Source organism: Passer domesticus, chromosome 2 (assembly GCF_036417665.1).
Source record: "Passer domesticus isolate bPasDom1 chromosome 2, bPasDom1.hap1, whole genome shotgun sequence".
Taxonomy (NCBI): domain Eukaryota; kingdom Metazoa; phylum Chordata; class Aves; order Passeriformes; family Passeridae; genus Passer; species Passer domesticus.
Window position 1 is genome coordinate 118,808,797 of NC_087475.1, and position 13,738 is coordinate 118,822,534.

Here is a 13,738-nt window from a genome sequence, read left to right on the forward strand (position 1 = left end):
TGAGGACAATGCCAGGCACATATGACACGGCTAAGCTGGGCTGTGGCAGCTCTGTTAATTTACACCTCTGGAGACAAACCCCCATTTGGGTACCTGAAACAAGTGTGAATCCACACCTACCTGAAAAGTCACTTTCATTTGTTTCTGGGAGGCGACACTGATAACAAACAACTCTGCCAGATGACATGGTGAAAGAATACTGTGTGGGTGAGCATTTGATACAAAACCCCAGAAAATAAAACCAAACTAAGGGGCTTTATTTCATTCTAAGAAAAGCTTTAACGACTCCAGGTGACACTGCCAGTCAGTGATAGCTACCCTTGTTCTGGGTATTTCTTTGTTCTGGCAGCTGGAACAGTTTTTATGTATAACAAAAGAAATGTACTTAACAGGCAACACCTGAAAATCCTCCACAAGAATAAACTATAGCAATAAAAAATGCAAGTTTAGAAAGCGCTTCCTGGAAGAAAAAAGAACATAGGTGGCACTGGAATCTTCTCTTTATCTCAGGTCAATTGACTTGTCACGGTTGGAAGGAGATTTGAAAAGGAAATTGCAAGTTCTTAGCAAGTATGATTGGAGGAATAGAGTTAATAGCCAGCAATCAGTATAGGTTGGGTAGGGTACTTAAAAATTTAAATGTATGCATACACCACAACTGCAGAATGCCTGGGCTTTGTGTTGCTGGTAAAAAATAACTGGAATAACAGGCAATTTGAATCTCAAACCAAAATGGTAATTTTATACTTAGGTTGCTGGGGTCTAAGAGTACTTTCCCTCATTTGGTATGTGATTGAGACATGTAAATGGTATGTGTCTCTAATCCTGCTTTACACCAGTACCAACAGGACAGTATGTGCTTTCAGATGATACAATTTCTTTCATGTTGAAAGATGTTTCTCCTGTCACCACATCGACAGCAAATGATTTTTGAACCCCATTTTTACTGTCTTTTCTGCAAGATGTTTAGGCTCACCAGCTTACTGTTTCAAAAGGATGATTTTTTATGATTTGAGAAGCTGCTTTAGCCATACTCTGGAATAGTCATGAACTGTATTCAGCAAACTACAGATACAAATGAGTATGACAACATCTCTAATGAAAAACAGATTTATTTAAGATGGTGGGATAAGCCATTATCTCTCTAAAGAAATGTGTCTGTATCCTCAAACCCTTTTTATCCTTTCTAATACAACACACAACTTTCCTGCGTTTGTTATTTTCAACAGAATCACAAAAGATCTCACTGAGACTACTTGTAGTTTCTCTTGACAACCAAAGGCAGATATTACAGGTTGCAAAACTTTGTAGGTGGATAAAAAGTATGAAAATCATAGGACAGTGGTGAGTATAATGAATTTCATTTCCACAAGCTTCTATTCTTCTGAAGAAGAGAAGAACATAGGTTTTGCATAGGCCTCTCTAACAAACAAATGCATACCCTGCAATGCAGTACTAGGAGATGAGAGGTTACATTCCAAGCTAAACGCAAAATAGCCCTTGCCTGTGAGGCAAGGAGAGGACACATCCTAGAAAGGACAGCACAGCCAGAGATGCCCACAGGCTCAAGAGACAAGAAATTAATTTGGATCAGTTGATTCTTGTGTTGTTTGGAAAAACTTGTTTTACTTACTGTAATTCTCTCATCTTTGTCATCTAGAGGAGTCCCATCTTTCTTCCATGATATAGTTGGTTCTGGGTGACCTCTTGGGGGCTGGCACTCCATCACTGCAGGTTCCCCCACAGCTACCATGACATCTGAGGGATTTTGTCTGAAGTCATCCCGGAGAACTGAAAGAATAAAAGCAATGAAGCAAAAAATTACTCAATAATAAACTAATAGTGCAGCAAAGTGTTTTGTATTGGCCTTTAATGGTGCCTGTTGTCACTGTATTTTACATTAACAAACAGATCAGTTAACCAACAGAGCTGGAGGGAGACATTTTACAAGAGTATGTTGTGAGAGCACTAGAGGTAATGGCTTTGGACTGAAAGAGGGCAGGGTTAGATTAGATATTAGGAAGAAACTCTTTACTGTGCGGGTGGCAAGGCCCTGGCACAGACTGGATGGAGAGGCTGTGGCTGCCCCATCCCTGGGAAGGTCAAGCCAAGGCTGGATGGGGCTCTGAGCAACCTGGTCTATGGAAGGTGTCCCTGCCCATGGCAGGGGGTTAGAATGAGATGATCTTTAAGGCTCTTTCCAACTCCAAGCATTCCATGATTCCTGTCTCAGTTGAAGATGGCATGGTATCTTCTGCCCAAGTAGAATGCGACTTGGGGGGAAGCACTGCAGGGGTTGCTTTCTGTCCCTTTTTTCCTGAGACACAAGGTCAACCTGTCAGTAACTCACAAGTTGATGGTTAAAGGTTGGCCACTAGCCATACAAATTGTAGCCATACCTGAATTTAGGGCAAAAATCAATGAACTAAATAAACCTCCCAGTTCTTTGGTGACATTACAAATCACAAAACATTTGCCCACCCTAAGCCAAACTCATCTTTGCAATTTGACTTGTGCTTTTTTAAAGAAAAAAATATTAAAAACCTTTCCTGATCTCTTGTAGTTGTCACTTAGTCTAAACCATGACCACATCCTTTATTTAGAAGTAAATTTTGCATCTTTTGTCGATTACCACCTTTGCCCACAAAGAAACATTTTTATTGTAGCTTCATTACTAGAATTTGTTCTTTCTCATCATTTGGACAAGCCCGGGCCCAGGAAACTCTAGTTTCCTCCAGTCATCCACTATGTATTTTATCAATAGCTGCGTGATTATTTTTCTTTCTGGGAAAGTACAGACATCACCCTGTGCTCAACCACCACACAGGGACATGGTTTAACAGAATAATAGCATTTCTAAGCCTTGCCAAGTAAGTGGCATTAGGTTTAATCTAAAAAAAAATAATTCAAATGATAACAGATATAACATTCTAGCCCCTCCACTGCTGTTCTTCCATCCACATAGAACAAAGGATAAGGTAATGGAAAAACACACTGCACCCAAAGGGCTCTCAGGATTTTAAGAGAGCTGTATGTCACTCTTGCTACCTGCAACAATCTTGTGTCAACAGTAAATAATGCCAAGAAGCTGCAGCAAAATATATATATATATCTCCTCCAAGCCACAGACCCCAGATACATGGACATTCATAGTGAACAGGGGTTTGGTTGTTAATTCTGCTTCAAGGGGAGCCGACATCTATTGTCAGCTGTTAAGGAATGTTGTTGTTCTTACAGACTGGCAGGTACAGTGCTACCACAAAGCCATCCCTCTCTGTAAGGTCTTTCATGGTGGTAAGACCTTCTAAAGTGGTCTGAGGGCAAATGGGTCACCTGCTTTGGGACAGTGGTATATACACCTTCCTCATACCTGCCTTTATTATAACATAATACGCAACTGGGAAAGTTCCACACTGATACAGAAGTGTAGGCAGGAATCAAAAACAATAAATAAAGAAAATGTTGCCACTATTCTAGATAAAGGACATAAATTCCAGAAATAACAAAGAATATCTGTGTGTCAAAAAGACTTAAATATAGTACAGATCTCATCAAATATTTGAATTTACTAATCCCCTTCCACACTGAAGCACTCACATTTCTAATATTTCAGTTCAATTACTGAAATTTCTGGATGCCCTGGAAACAGGACATACTGATGCTCTGAAAGAGTATAGTCAAGGATAAAATGTCTCTATCGCATTAACAATACAAACTAATAGAACAGAATTATAGGACTTAAAGAAGATATTATAGAATAATTTAGATTAGAAGGAGCCCCTGGAGCTCATCAAGTCTACAACAATAAGATGCTTTTGAACGACCATGTTCTCTTGGACAGATTAGGTCTCTTCAACAGACCTAGTGTACAGAGTTTAGTAAAAAAAAAACCAAACTAACCAACAAAAAACAACAGAAAAACCAACACAACAAAAAAATGTACCTATTTCTTACTGTACAAAAGCCTCAGATAACATGCTGCACCCAAGATCAAAGTATTTCTCTTCCTCAAAGCCAAGACTCATGAATTTTCCTTCTGTGAACTTGGGAAAAATTGAAAATATTTTCAGCTATAACATTATGTTTTTAAAAAGGGGAATGACGTAATTTTCTGTTATTCAGAAAGGTAAGTCGAAAGACCAATCCTTTAAACTACCTTCTGCTTTCAACAAAACTTTATTAAGTTCACCCCACATTCTCTTACATCTTCCTTACTGCATTCCCTTATATATTGAAGTGCACCAAAATTGCACTTCAAATTCATTTTTAGTTATGGAATGCTAAAACACTACTCACATACACTGAAAACGTTACATATCCTTGTTCCGCTTATACTGAATTAGGTGTTAACAGCCAAAGACAATTTCTTGTGTTCCCAAGATACCCTCAAGCCATCCAGACACATGGATCACTATAAATCTTGTAGTGCAAATGGATATCTGGACACTGCTCCTATTGAAGTCCAAGAATTTTTTCTATTTAACACTTCAGAGACTTAATCTGGCTTGGAGCCACTGATTGCATTATTACTTTTTTTTGGTTTTCTTCCCACTTCTTCAAATTAAAGAACATTAAAGAAGAAGACACGTAAATTGCCCTAAGTTACTAACCCTCCCTCTCATAGATACAGTTCCCAGTGCCAACAGCACATGAAAGTGCAGAAGAGTTTATTTGCTGTGCCACAGTTCTATTGCAACACAAAAGAGGGGTGTTTTGACCATGAGTAAGAAGCTTATTACTGCTGAAGATTGTATCACTTGGATAAATTTAAGAGACATATAAAAAGAAGCAGCCTGAAGTTTAAAAAAATTAAATCAAGTGATCTTAATAAAGCATAAATGCTTTTCAAGTCTGAAAGACCTCATAAATCTCAGAGAAAGGACTATCAGATAGCACCTCAGATGGCTTTAGCACCTTTGAAGCAACAAAGAAGTCCAGTACTTACATAATAAAACCAAATTACTTCTGTAATTTCTACACTCCTTAGTCTTATAATAGCTTGACAAGCATAGTGCCTTGCCTGCAAACCAAGACCTTTCACAAATTAACCAGTTCTAAATAGAATGCCTAGGACGACATCAAAGGTCCAGGCCACAGATACTTCAAAACAAGTATTTTTTTCCTAATTTACTATGAATTATTTTGTCTCTAACATCACATAATGAAATGCCAACAAAATATAATCCATTAGAGATTACTCCACAGATAGCCACCGTAATTATTTTTGCAGCTGTAAAGTAGATACATGCTCTGTTTTGTTTGCCTCAGGCCCTGGCAATCTTGCATGAAGTTATAAATCTAAAATTTTCATCCCTTACTGAAAAAAACCTGAACTTTTTCTTTCCTGTTCTTCATGAGTCAAGGTTTACTGTAAGTTGAGAAAACATTTCCTTTTTAAGTTATAAGTATACTTTGCAATCCACTACAGCAAATGCTTTTTGTCACCTAACGGTGAAACTTCACCTCTTTCTACATGTATGCAGCTGGAATGGGAAAAAAATGTATTAAAAAGACATTTTATTTCTTTTTTCCTTTTAAAAAAGAATCTTCATAGTATTAAAATTCTCCTCTCCATTTCTGCCAGACCTTGGTTAAGGTTTTTGAGGATTTCACCTGATATTTTCTGAAATCTAATGAAGGATGATTGCTACCATTATCACAGCATAGCTGGGACAAGTCCGTGATGTTGCTCTGTGAATGTGCTCAACTATTCAAGTTCAAAAGCAACTTTCGTAGTTCCACTTAAAAGTCAACTGCTTACACAACTACTTCATATTGTGTATTCTTCAATACACTGAAGAGTTTTGCTTTCCCCAGAGAGTCTTTCTCAGGGAAGAACGGAAATGGCAACCACTTCAGGATAAAATTTTATTGATAAGCAATATAAATTTTTATTGATAAGCAGAGATGGCACCAAAACAGTGCTTTGCAAATGCAGCAGCCAGTACTTTTTTCTTAAGTTCTTTTTGCCTACTATGAAAAAGAGTAGGGAGACACTACAGGGTGAAATAGGAGGAAGACAGGCAGGATTTTTTTGCCTATATAAACTGTAGATCATTCAGAAAGATTACTGTTGCATTTTATCTTTAAATAACTGTGATTTTAAAGGGATATATAAAATGCAAGATAGAAACAAACCAACCAGAAAGTTCCAGTCAATACTTGAAAAGAATGAATTTGTAGGGAACACACTAATTACCATCAGACATTGTGGATATCATGCCTTAACAGGTGGTATCATTTAAGATCTGGAAATCAGAAAATTTCCAGAAAATTTTGATTACAGGTCTGTTCCAGTCCAGACACTTCACGCCAGATCAGCTCAAAGCAATGCACTAAAATATATCTAGGTTCCCTAATCAACCAAGATCTTCCAGCCACAGTCACCCAGTGAACAGAGGAAGAGGGAAATAATGATGCTTGTGCTGCAAGTTTCTGAATCAGACCAAGGCAATTTTAATCCATTTTAATTCTTATAAAAAGGCATCACTCAGACTTGCTTCCCATTAACTCTCTTGCACCACCCCACACAAAACACACTATTTTACAAGTCTGCTTCTCAGAAAGAGACTGGTGAGCCAAAGTATGGCACAATTATTCAACAGAAGACATCCCAACAAGCTCCACTCTTTCAGCATGAAGATAGTTTGAATCTTTCTTTGAATGTACCTCAAAAATGGTGGAAAAAGAAAGTGAAATAAACAGAAGCAATGATCATCACATTTCTTTGAAGAACAACTAGACCTCAGCTAATGATTAAGTTTCTAACAGCAAACAAAACCCTCCTGGCATCAAACAAGCTAAATACAAACCTTAGTGGTCCACTGCCCTGCCTTTTGGCTAATTTTGTTAAAAGTTGTAATAGATTTTAAATATTTTTTAATATCCACCAATTCTACTATTTTCATTCCTTTAAATATATAAAAAGTATTTCTGTGTTTCCCTTTTCCTCCCCAACAAAAGAGCAGTATTTACAAACTAAGTTTCCACCTAATATTTCATTTGACTAATAAAGTATGATGAACAAAACAACAAAAACGAGAGATTGCTTTGAAAGCCTGTAAGATAAGGAAAACAAAAATAGGATTCAGGAGGTTACATAAATCGTCTAATCCCATGAAGCTGTAATCAAAGAGAAACTAATTATTACTTAGTCAGGATTGAATTGTTATTCAAAAGCAGAACTCTTCCTGTAATTTAGGATCAGCAATGATCCCTTTTCCCCACTACCTACTGAACTTGTAATTCAAATTTACTGAGACACACCAGACATTTTTGGCATTCAAATATAAGACGGTTGTCAGTTGGAACAGTGCTTCAAACCAGGTGCTTAATTTTAATTACAACTAACTTAAGCATCAGCCACAATTATGGTACCTTGTTTAAAGACTTTGCTGGCATAAAATTTATACAGATGTCAGGATATAATTTTTTAAGACATGCATGCCACTAACAGGAAAGTGTCAGAACACCTAATTAAGCAAAAAAGAAACAAACAAAGGTATGCATTATCAAATTTAAGTAAACCCATGTGTTACCTATATTATACTTCAGACCTCATTAAACTGTTACCTGGTTTGACCAAAAAACTTGATCATTTACAAATGAGAAGTATTATTTCTGAAGAGACCTCCCTAAAAGTCTCCATGCAGCCATAAAAAGTTAAACGAAAAACTTATTCCTTGAAAAAATGCTTTCTTTTCCTTGCTGAAGGTGTTAAAACCAGGTCAACATTGGTGTTAACTAAAATAAATAGTCATTAAAACGGAACAGAAGGAGTGGAGCTATAAATAGTCAGAAATTACTGTTGTGATCATCTAACATGACCACTCATGAAATGCAGGCAATAATTCTATGCAGTGATCGAGTCCAGCAGTGCCATATGGAATGCTTCAAAAGATGTCTACACTTCCACAAGGCTCCAAGAGGCTGGAAGTCACAGCCAGCATGCCTAGGGCTCCTCACTTCCATCATTTCCAGTTCTCTTATGTTTCCTACCTTGCAGCACTCTGACCTCTTGCTACCCCTGCTCAGTCAGACTGAAAGCCTACTGCAGGCAAGCAGATGCCAATCAGTTCAGTATCCACATCTCTAATACACTCCCAGCCTTCTCTGAACATCAAAAACTACATGAGCACTGGACACGTGGCCACTGCTCCAAGCACAGCCCCTCTGACTGCGCAGTCTGAGAATTCACAGCAAACAGGTTCCAGACAGAGGAGGCTGCTCACTGCAGAGAGGCTGATTCTAAAGCAAGGACCACCACCTGACACCATCTCAAAAGAGATCTATTTTTTAATCCTTGACTATACATTTATGACCACACATTCAACATCATCTTTTCATACAGTGCTGTCCTGCTCTGCTTTAAACTCTGCCTGTTAGCAAACTTTATCACCCAAAAGTCTGAAGAAACAAAAGCACTTTAAAATCAAAAGGCTTTTGGCTTAGCAGACACATGTATTTGTATGAGTTAATTCAGACCTTTACCTGAGTCTGTGTAATTGAGATCACAATATTATACACATTTCTATTTCAATATCTCCTTTAGTGAAAGGAAACAAACATTAAAACCCCTCAGTAAAACAAGTGTGTGGTTTTTTTTTTTTTTACTTTATTACCACTGAGATCAACTAATTTAAACAGCTGGTTCATAAATACTTCCTCCATGGAAGAAACTGAAGGGTTAATGAATATAAGAAAAGATTTCAAAATGGATTTCAAAGGATTTCAAATTCCTTTTAGATATTGAAAAAATGTAAGAACTGCCTTTTAATATTATGCTTGTTCTCATATGACCAATGATTTATTTTTAAATTTGAAATGACACCACTTTTTAGAGTTTGGTAGGTATCATAAGAGGCAGATAAAAATTTTAACAGTAATTTAAATTTAGAAGAGTTAAGAGTACTGAAAAATAGCATTTAACTTGAATGAATGAAAAAAAAATTACTCAAAGAATTAATTAAAAAGTGAATGGTATGTCCAAAATGCTTTAGTTCAGAAAAGTTTCATTCCTGTTACCTAGCAGAATAATGCAGAATTTCCAGCAATGGGAAATTGCCTCTCATCAAGCACGCAGATCTGCTAAAGATTTTACTGAATCTTGTACCACATTCTGCTGTAAGAACATTAACAGATTAAAGGTGTCAGAAAGCAGCATTAAGCTCATGTTACCGGCCTATGTAATTTAGTACAACATTATTAGTACCACCTGGCTGATGACATCAGCAGAGAGCACCGACAGTCAAAGCAAAAAGAAACATGGCACTGACAAACAGAACCAAGACAACAGAGTTAAATATAAGTGACAGATGTAGAAAACAGCAGCAGTGAAATTAGACCACACTTCTAAAACATTAACAAAATGTACTGTCTCCATTACTGTAACCTTTAAGTTGTTTTAAAACAGATTCTCTCTAAAAAAATAATGGCTTTGATTTTTCTCTGCCCATCCAAAAAGGACCTGGGGGTGCTGGCTGACAGCAGCTGAACATGAGCCAGGCTGTGCTCAGGTGGCCAAGAAGACCAGGGACACGTGGCCTGAATAAGGAAAAGAGTGACCAGCAGGACCAAGGGAGTGACTGTCCCCCTGTACACAGCAATAATGAGGCTACACCTTGAATCCTATATCCAGTCTTGGGCTACTCACTCCAAAGAGCTTGAGGTGAAGGATTGTCTCCAGAGAAGGGCAAAGGAGCTGGGGAAGGGTCCAGAGCACAAGTCTGATGAGCAGCAGCTGAGGGAGCTGGGGGTGTTTAGCCTGGAGAAAAGGAGGCTCAGGGGAGAACTGATCACTCTCTACAGCTCCCTGACAAGAGGTTTCAACCAGGTGGGAGTTGGGTTCTGCTCCCAGGTAGCAAGACAGGACAGGACAAGAGGAAATGGCCTCAAGTTGCACCAGGGGAGGTTTAGGTTGGATATTAGGAAAAAAGATTCTTCGCTGAAATGGTATTCAGACATTGGAAGGTGCTGCTCAGGGCAGTGGTGGAGTCACCATGACTGAAGAGATCTAAAAGACGTGCACATGTGGCACCTGGGACATGGTTCAGTGGTGAACTTGTCAGTGCCGAGTTAACAGCTGGATTCAATGAGCTTAAAGGTCTTTTCCAGACTAAACCATTTGCTGATTCAATACAGCATCATCAAATTAGGATCTTTGTATCTATTGAAGGTTAATAATTACCATCTCTGGAAAAGTGACATTCAGCAATACATGTCAGCAAATAAAAGACCACCCTGCTTCTAATCCATTGCAGTAGGAGGAAATCAAGGACTGCTGCACCAACTGGATCACATATTTAAAAGGTGCTGATAGCAAATACATGTCATATGCTTGAATCAAGCAATATGTTACATTGCAAAAGCAATTAAATATTTAGGCATTTGGCAATAAACTTATGGCTGCATAGAAAGACTTTAAAATAAATATATTTATTGTCATTCATTACTGTCATTAAGAAACTCCCAATTGTTAATAGAAAGAAATGCATGCTTAAGAAGCAGGATCCAAAAAAATAAAACAGACTTCTGTAAAAACCATTGGCTGAAAGTTACTGAAAACCATTGCAAAAAATTATGGAAACTACTCAGAGTGTCTGAATTTATTTCACTCATTTAAGATTTGGGGTTTAAGTACTGCCTGGAATCTTACTGGGGAACACAGCTGTCAGCCTATAAAAGTATCTCCATATGTGGAAAGGAAATTGCAAATGGATTAGATGATGAATTGAGAATCAATTAAATGACCAAATCTGATAAGTCATATAAAGAGTAATTTTAACTCCTGTGAGAAAGGGTAACTGACAGGCCTCAGAGAGCATGCTGCAGCACTGGGAAACCTAATTAAATCCTGAAGGATCTGTGATGCCTCAGGCACGCAGCTCTGAGAGTATCCCTTAGGTTGATTGAAAATTGAAAATAGATAAGGAGAAGGGACCTAATTATTAATTTGACTGACTGTGTAGGAAGAGCAATCCCTCTCAATGTCTTCCACATATTATGCTCCAGGACAAGGCATCTACTAACTGTAACTAAGAATTTACCTCCTGGAAGAATAAATTTATTTCTATGGACTGCAGAGATTATTTCCATTTACTTGTCGTAAATATTAAATATTTTCAGGTATTTTCTGGTAATAGTAGCAGCAGTAGTAGTAGTACATTCTACATTTTGTTTGGGGGTTATTTGAATCGTGCTGGATTACAGACAGTATTTTCAGCATGACTAATACAGCATATTTCCAAATTTATGGATACAAACCAAGGGATTTTACACACAGCTCAGCCAAGAAGTGTCCTTCAGACATTACAAACTAGTTTTCATAAGGCAAAAAAGGGTGTGCATCTTTGTAGCCAGGGATGTCTGTGCATTCTGTATGGAAAGATTTTTCTCTCTACGCTCCAAACAAAGATTCTGGTGTTTAATTTGCAAGGAGCTTCTGGCTGTGCTGGCCTTCCTTCAGATCAAGTTATAGTGGAGAAAAAGAACCAGATTAAAAGGCTGCATGTCTTGGCCATCCAAATTACATCATAGAGAGATAACTGAAATCAAAGAAGAGATATAAGGACCAAACAAGGAGAAAGAAAAGATGAGAAGACACTTCACCAGAACTCCTTAGCTTAGTGTTTTCCTTAGCTACTCATCAAACTTCTTTCACAAGGAGAAGAGAGTTCTTTTTCAAGGAAGAATACAAGAACCAATACAGAAATGTCTCTGTCATCTAATTCAGAATAAAGGAATTCAGGTAGCAAGGACAGAAGCAAACATTTTGCCCATTTTCAATAAAAGGTTAAAGCTAGGATGGCAAATGAAGCTATATTGCAATTGATTTAAAAGGTGTTTCTTTAAAATACCAAGCTATGCTGGCTTGTGTTGTGAAAAACTAGACTCCTCCCCTAGTTCCTAAGATAGAAGCTCCCTCAGCAGGCCAAATCTGAAGGAACCTCATTTGTTGTAACTGGTGCTCTTAAAAGAGGAGAAGAAGCTGCTCCCGAGCCTTGCCAATGAAGCTGGCATCACTTTTCCTGTAGAACATGAAAGATTTAAATGCTGACCATGCTTTTAATGTTTGCTTATAATCATCCTTTTGCTCTGAATGAGTCAAAAACTCTTAAGAGGGGAAATGTGCAAAGAAATAAAGATTTCCATGCCCTTGATAAGAATTTTTCTGCAGTAGTTCTAAATCTGCATATGCCCTATGTTAGTGTTCTGCTAAAGGTGCTGCCTACACACAACAATTTTAGCCCCGTCCTTCTGCTTAGCATGCAAATTCTAGGGTGTTATAACTGTACCACTACCATCAACATTTTTTGAAAGGACTCTATTTCCATGAAAAAAATCCCCATTATGCTCTTAAAGTGGTTGAAAAAAATGACATTTTAATATCAGAGAATATACAGTATCATTATCACACTCAAGCAGCTAAGTCACTTCTTTAATATTCCGGAAAATTATATTCCCCCATTACACATGAGGTCAAGCCTGAAACATCAGTCAGAGGGGGCAAGATGCAGGCACTTCATATGGCTGAGTGGCTCATTCTAAATAACAGCAGAGCTAAGAACTGCATTTGCTGGCACCACAGACTACAGCAAGGCCACACAGCTGAGAAATGTTGCTGAACTATTACACACACTTTTATTCTGTTCTATTGTTCTCTTGTTGTATAGGATTTTATTGTCTTGGCAGAATCTACAGACCACAGAGCTCCACTGTCTTTGTTCAGCTCTCCAGACTGCTATACAGCAGGACATACCTCAGTTAGATGGTAGATGTTTCATCAATTATACCCTCCATTCCCCAATGTGTGACTGTATCACCCTTGTGGTAATGCTATCCTGTTTTTCACATCCTAAAACACTCAAGATGTAAATTGACAAGAGATTGCCATGGTAGAAATGGATAAACCATTTCAAAATTACATTTATGCCGAATACCATATACTTTCCAAATTACTTTCACTGGTTTTAGAAAACAATGCAGGGAATCACCTCAGGGGAAAATGGCAGACAGCCTTACGCAGAGGTCATAGAGAAATATAGTCCTCATCTAATTCAATTAACTGCTTTCAGTTAGATCCCAAATGATACAGGCAAACATTTGTTCTATTTCAGGCATATTCTAAGAAATGAATCATTCTGCTTTCCCACTACACAAAGGCACAGCAAAATATCACACACTCGATTATTTTATTGTTCAGAATTTGAAAAATCTCAAGACAGACGTCTTTATGATTTACAGTGACATTTTATAATTTAGGGAACCATCTGAAGACTTCAAATATAATAAAATTCTACGAAGAGCATTACAAAAAGTAGCAAAGTTAATAGCTAAAACAATGAAAAATGGTTTTGAAAGCAAACAGACACACCAAATTCACCAAGCTGGAACTCTGAATTGCAGCTCTTGGAGATTTATACGCTATCGTAAATGGCAAAAGACAGTAAAATTGTACAGAAAAGTACTTCTGCATTTGGACTCTCATGCTGGCTTCAGTCCCTATGAGATATTCGAAGGCAAAGTGCCAGTTGATCAATATGTTAGTATTTAATGTGCAGTAAGTGCTACTGAGGAAAAAATCAGAGAAACATTGCCTGTTAGCAGAGTCTGTTGTACTGCTGGCAGGAAGGAGTGCACAGAGTTGTGGATCCCCCCATGTGGCAAGGCAGCAGCCAGAAGTCTGATTCAGAATTAACAAAAGGAAACAGAGGGTGATGCTCAGCGTGAACACCAATGT

The 13,738-nt window shown here is 37.9% G+C and overlaps 1 protein-coding gene across 9 annotated transcripts in view; it reads right to left on the minus strand.

Moving 5' to 3' along the window:
• The window catches only part of ROBO1 (roundabout guidance receptor 1), a 674,462-nt gene that overhangs the window by 110,095 nt on the left and 550,629 nt on the right, over positions 1 to 13,738 (minus strand). For all 9 annotated transcript variants that reach the window (XM_064410935.1, XM_064410937.1, XM_064410939.1 and 6 more), the window contains one exon: positions 1,634 to 1,791. In XM_064410935.1, coding sequence (XP_064267005.1) covers positions 1,634 to 1,791 — 158 coding nt within the window. The remainder of the gene's footprint in view (positions 1 to 1,633; positions 1,792 to 13,738) is intronic.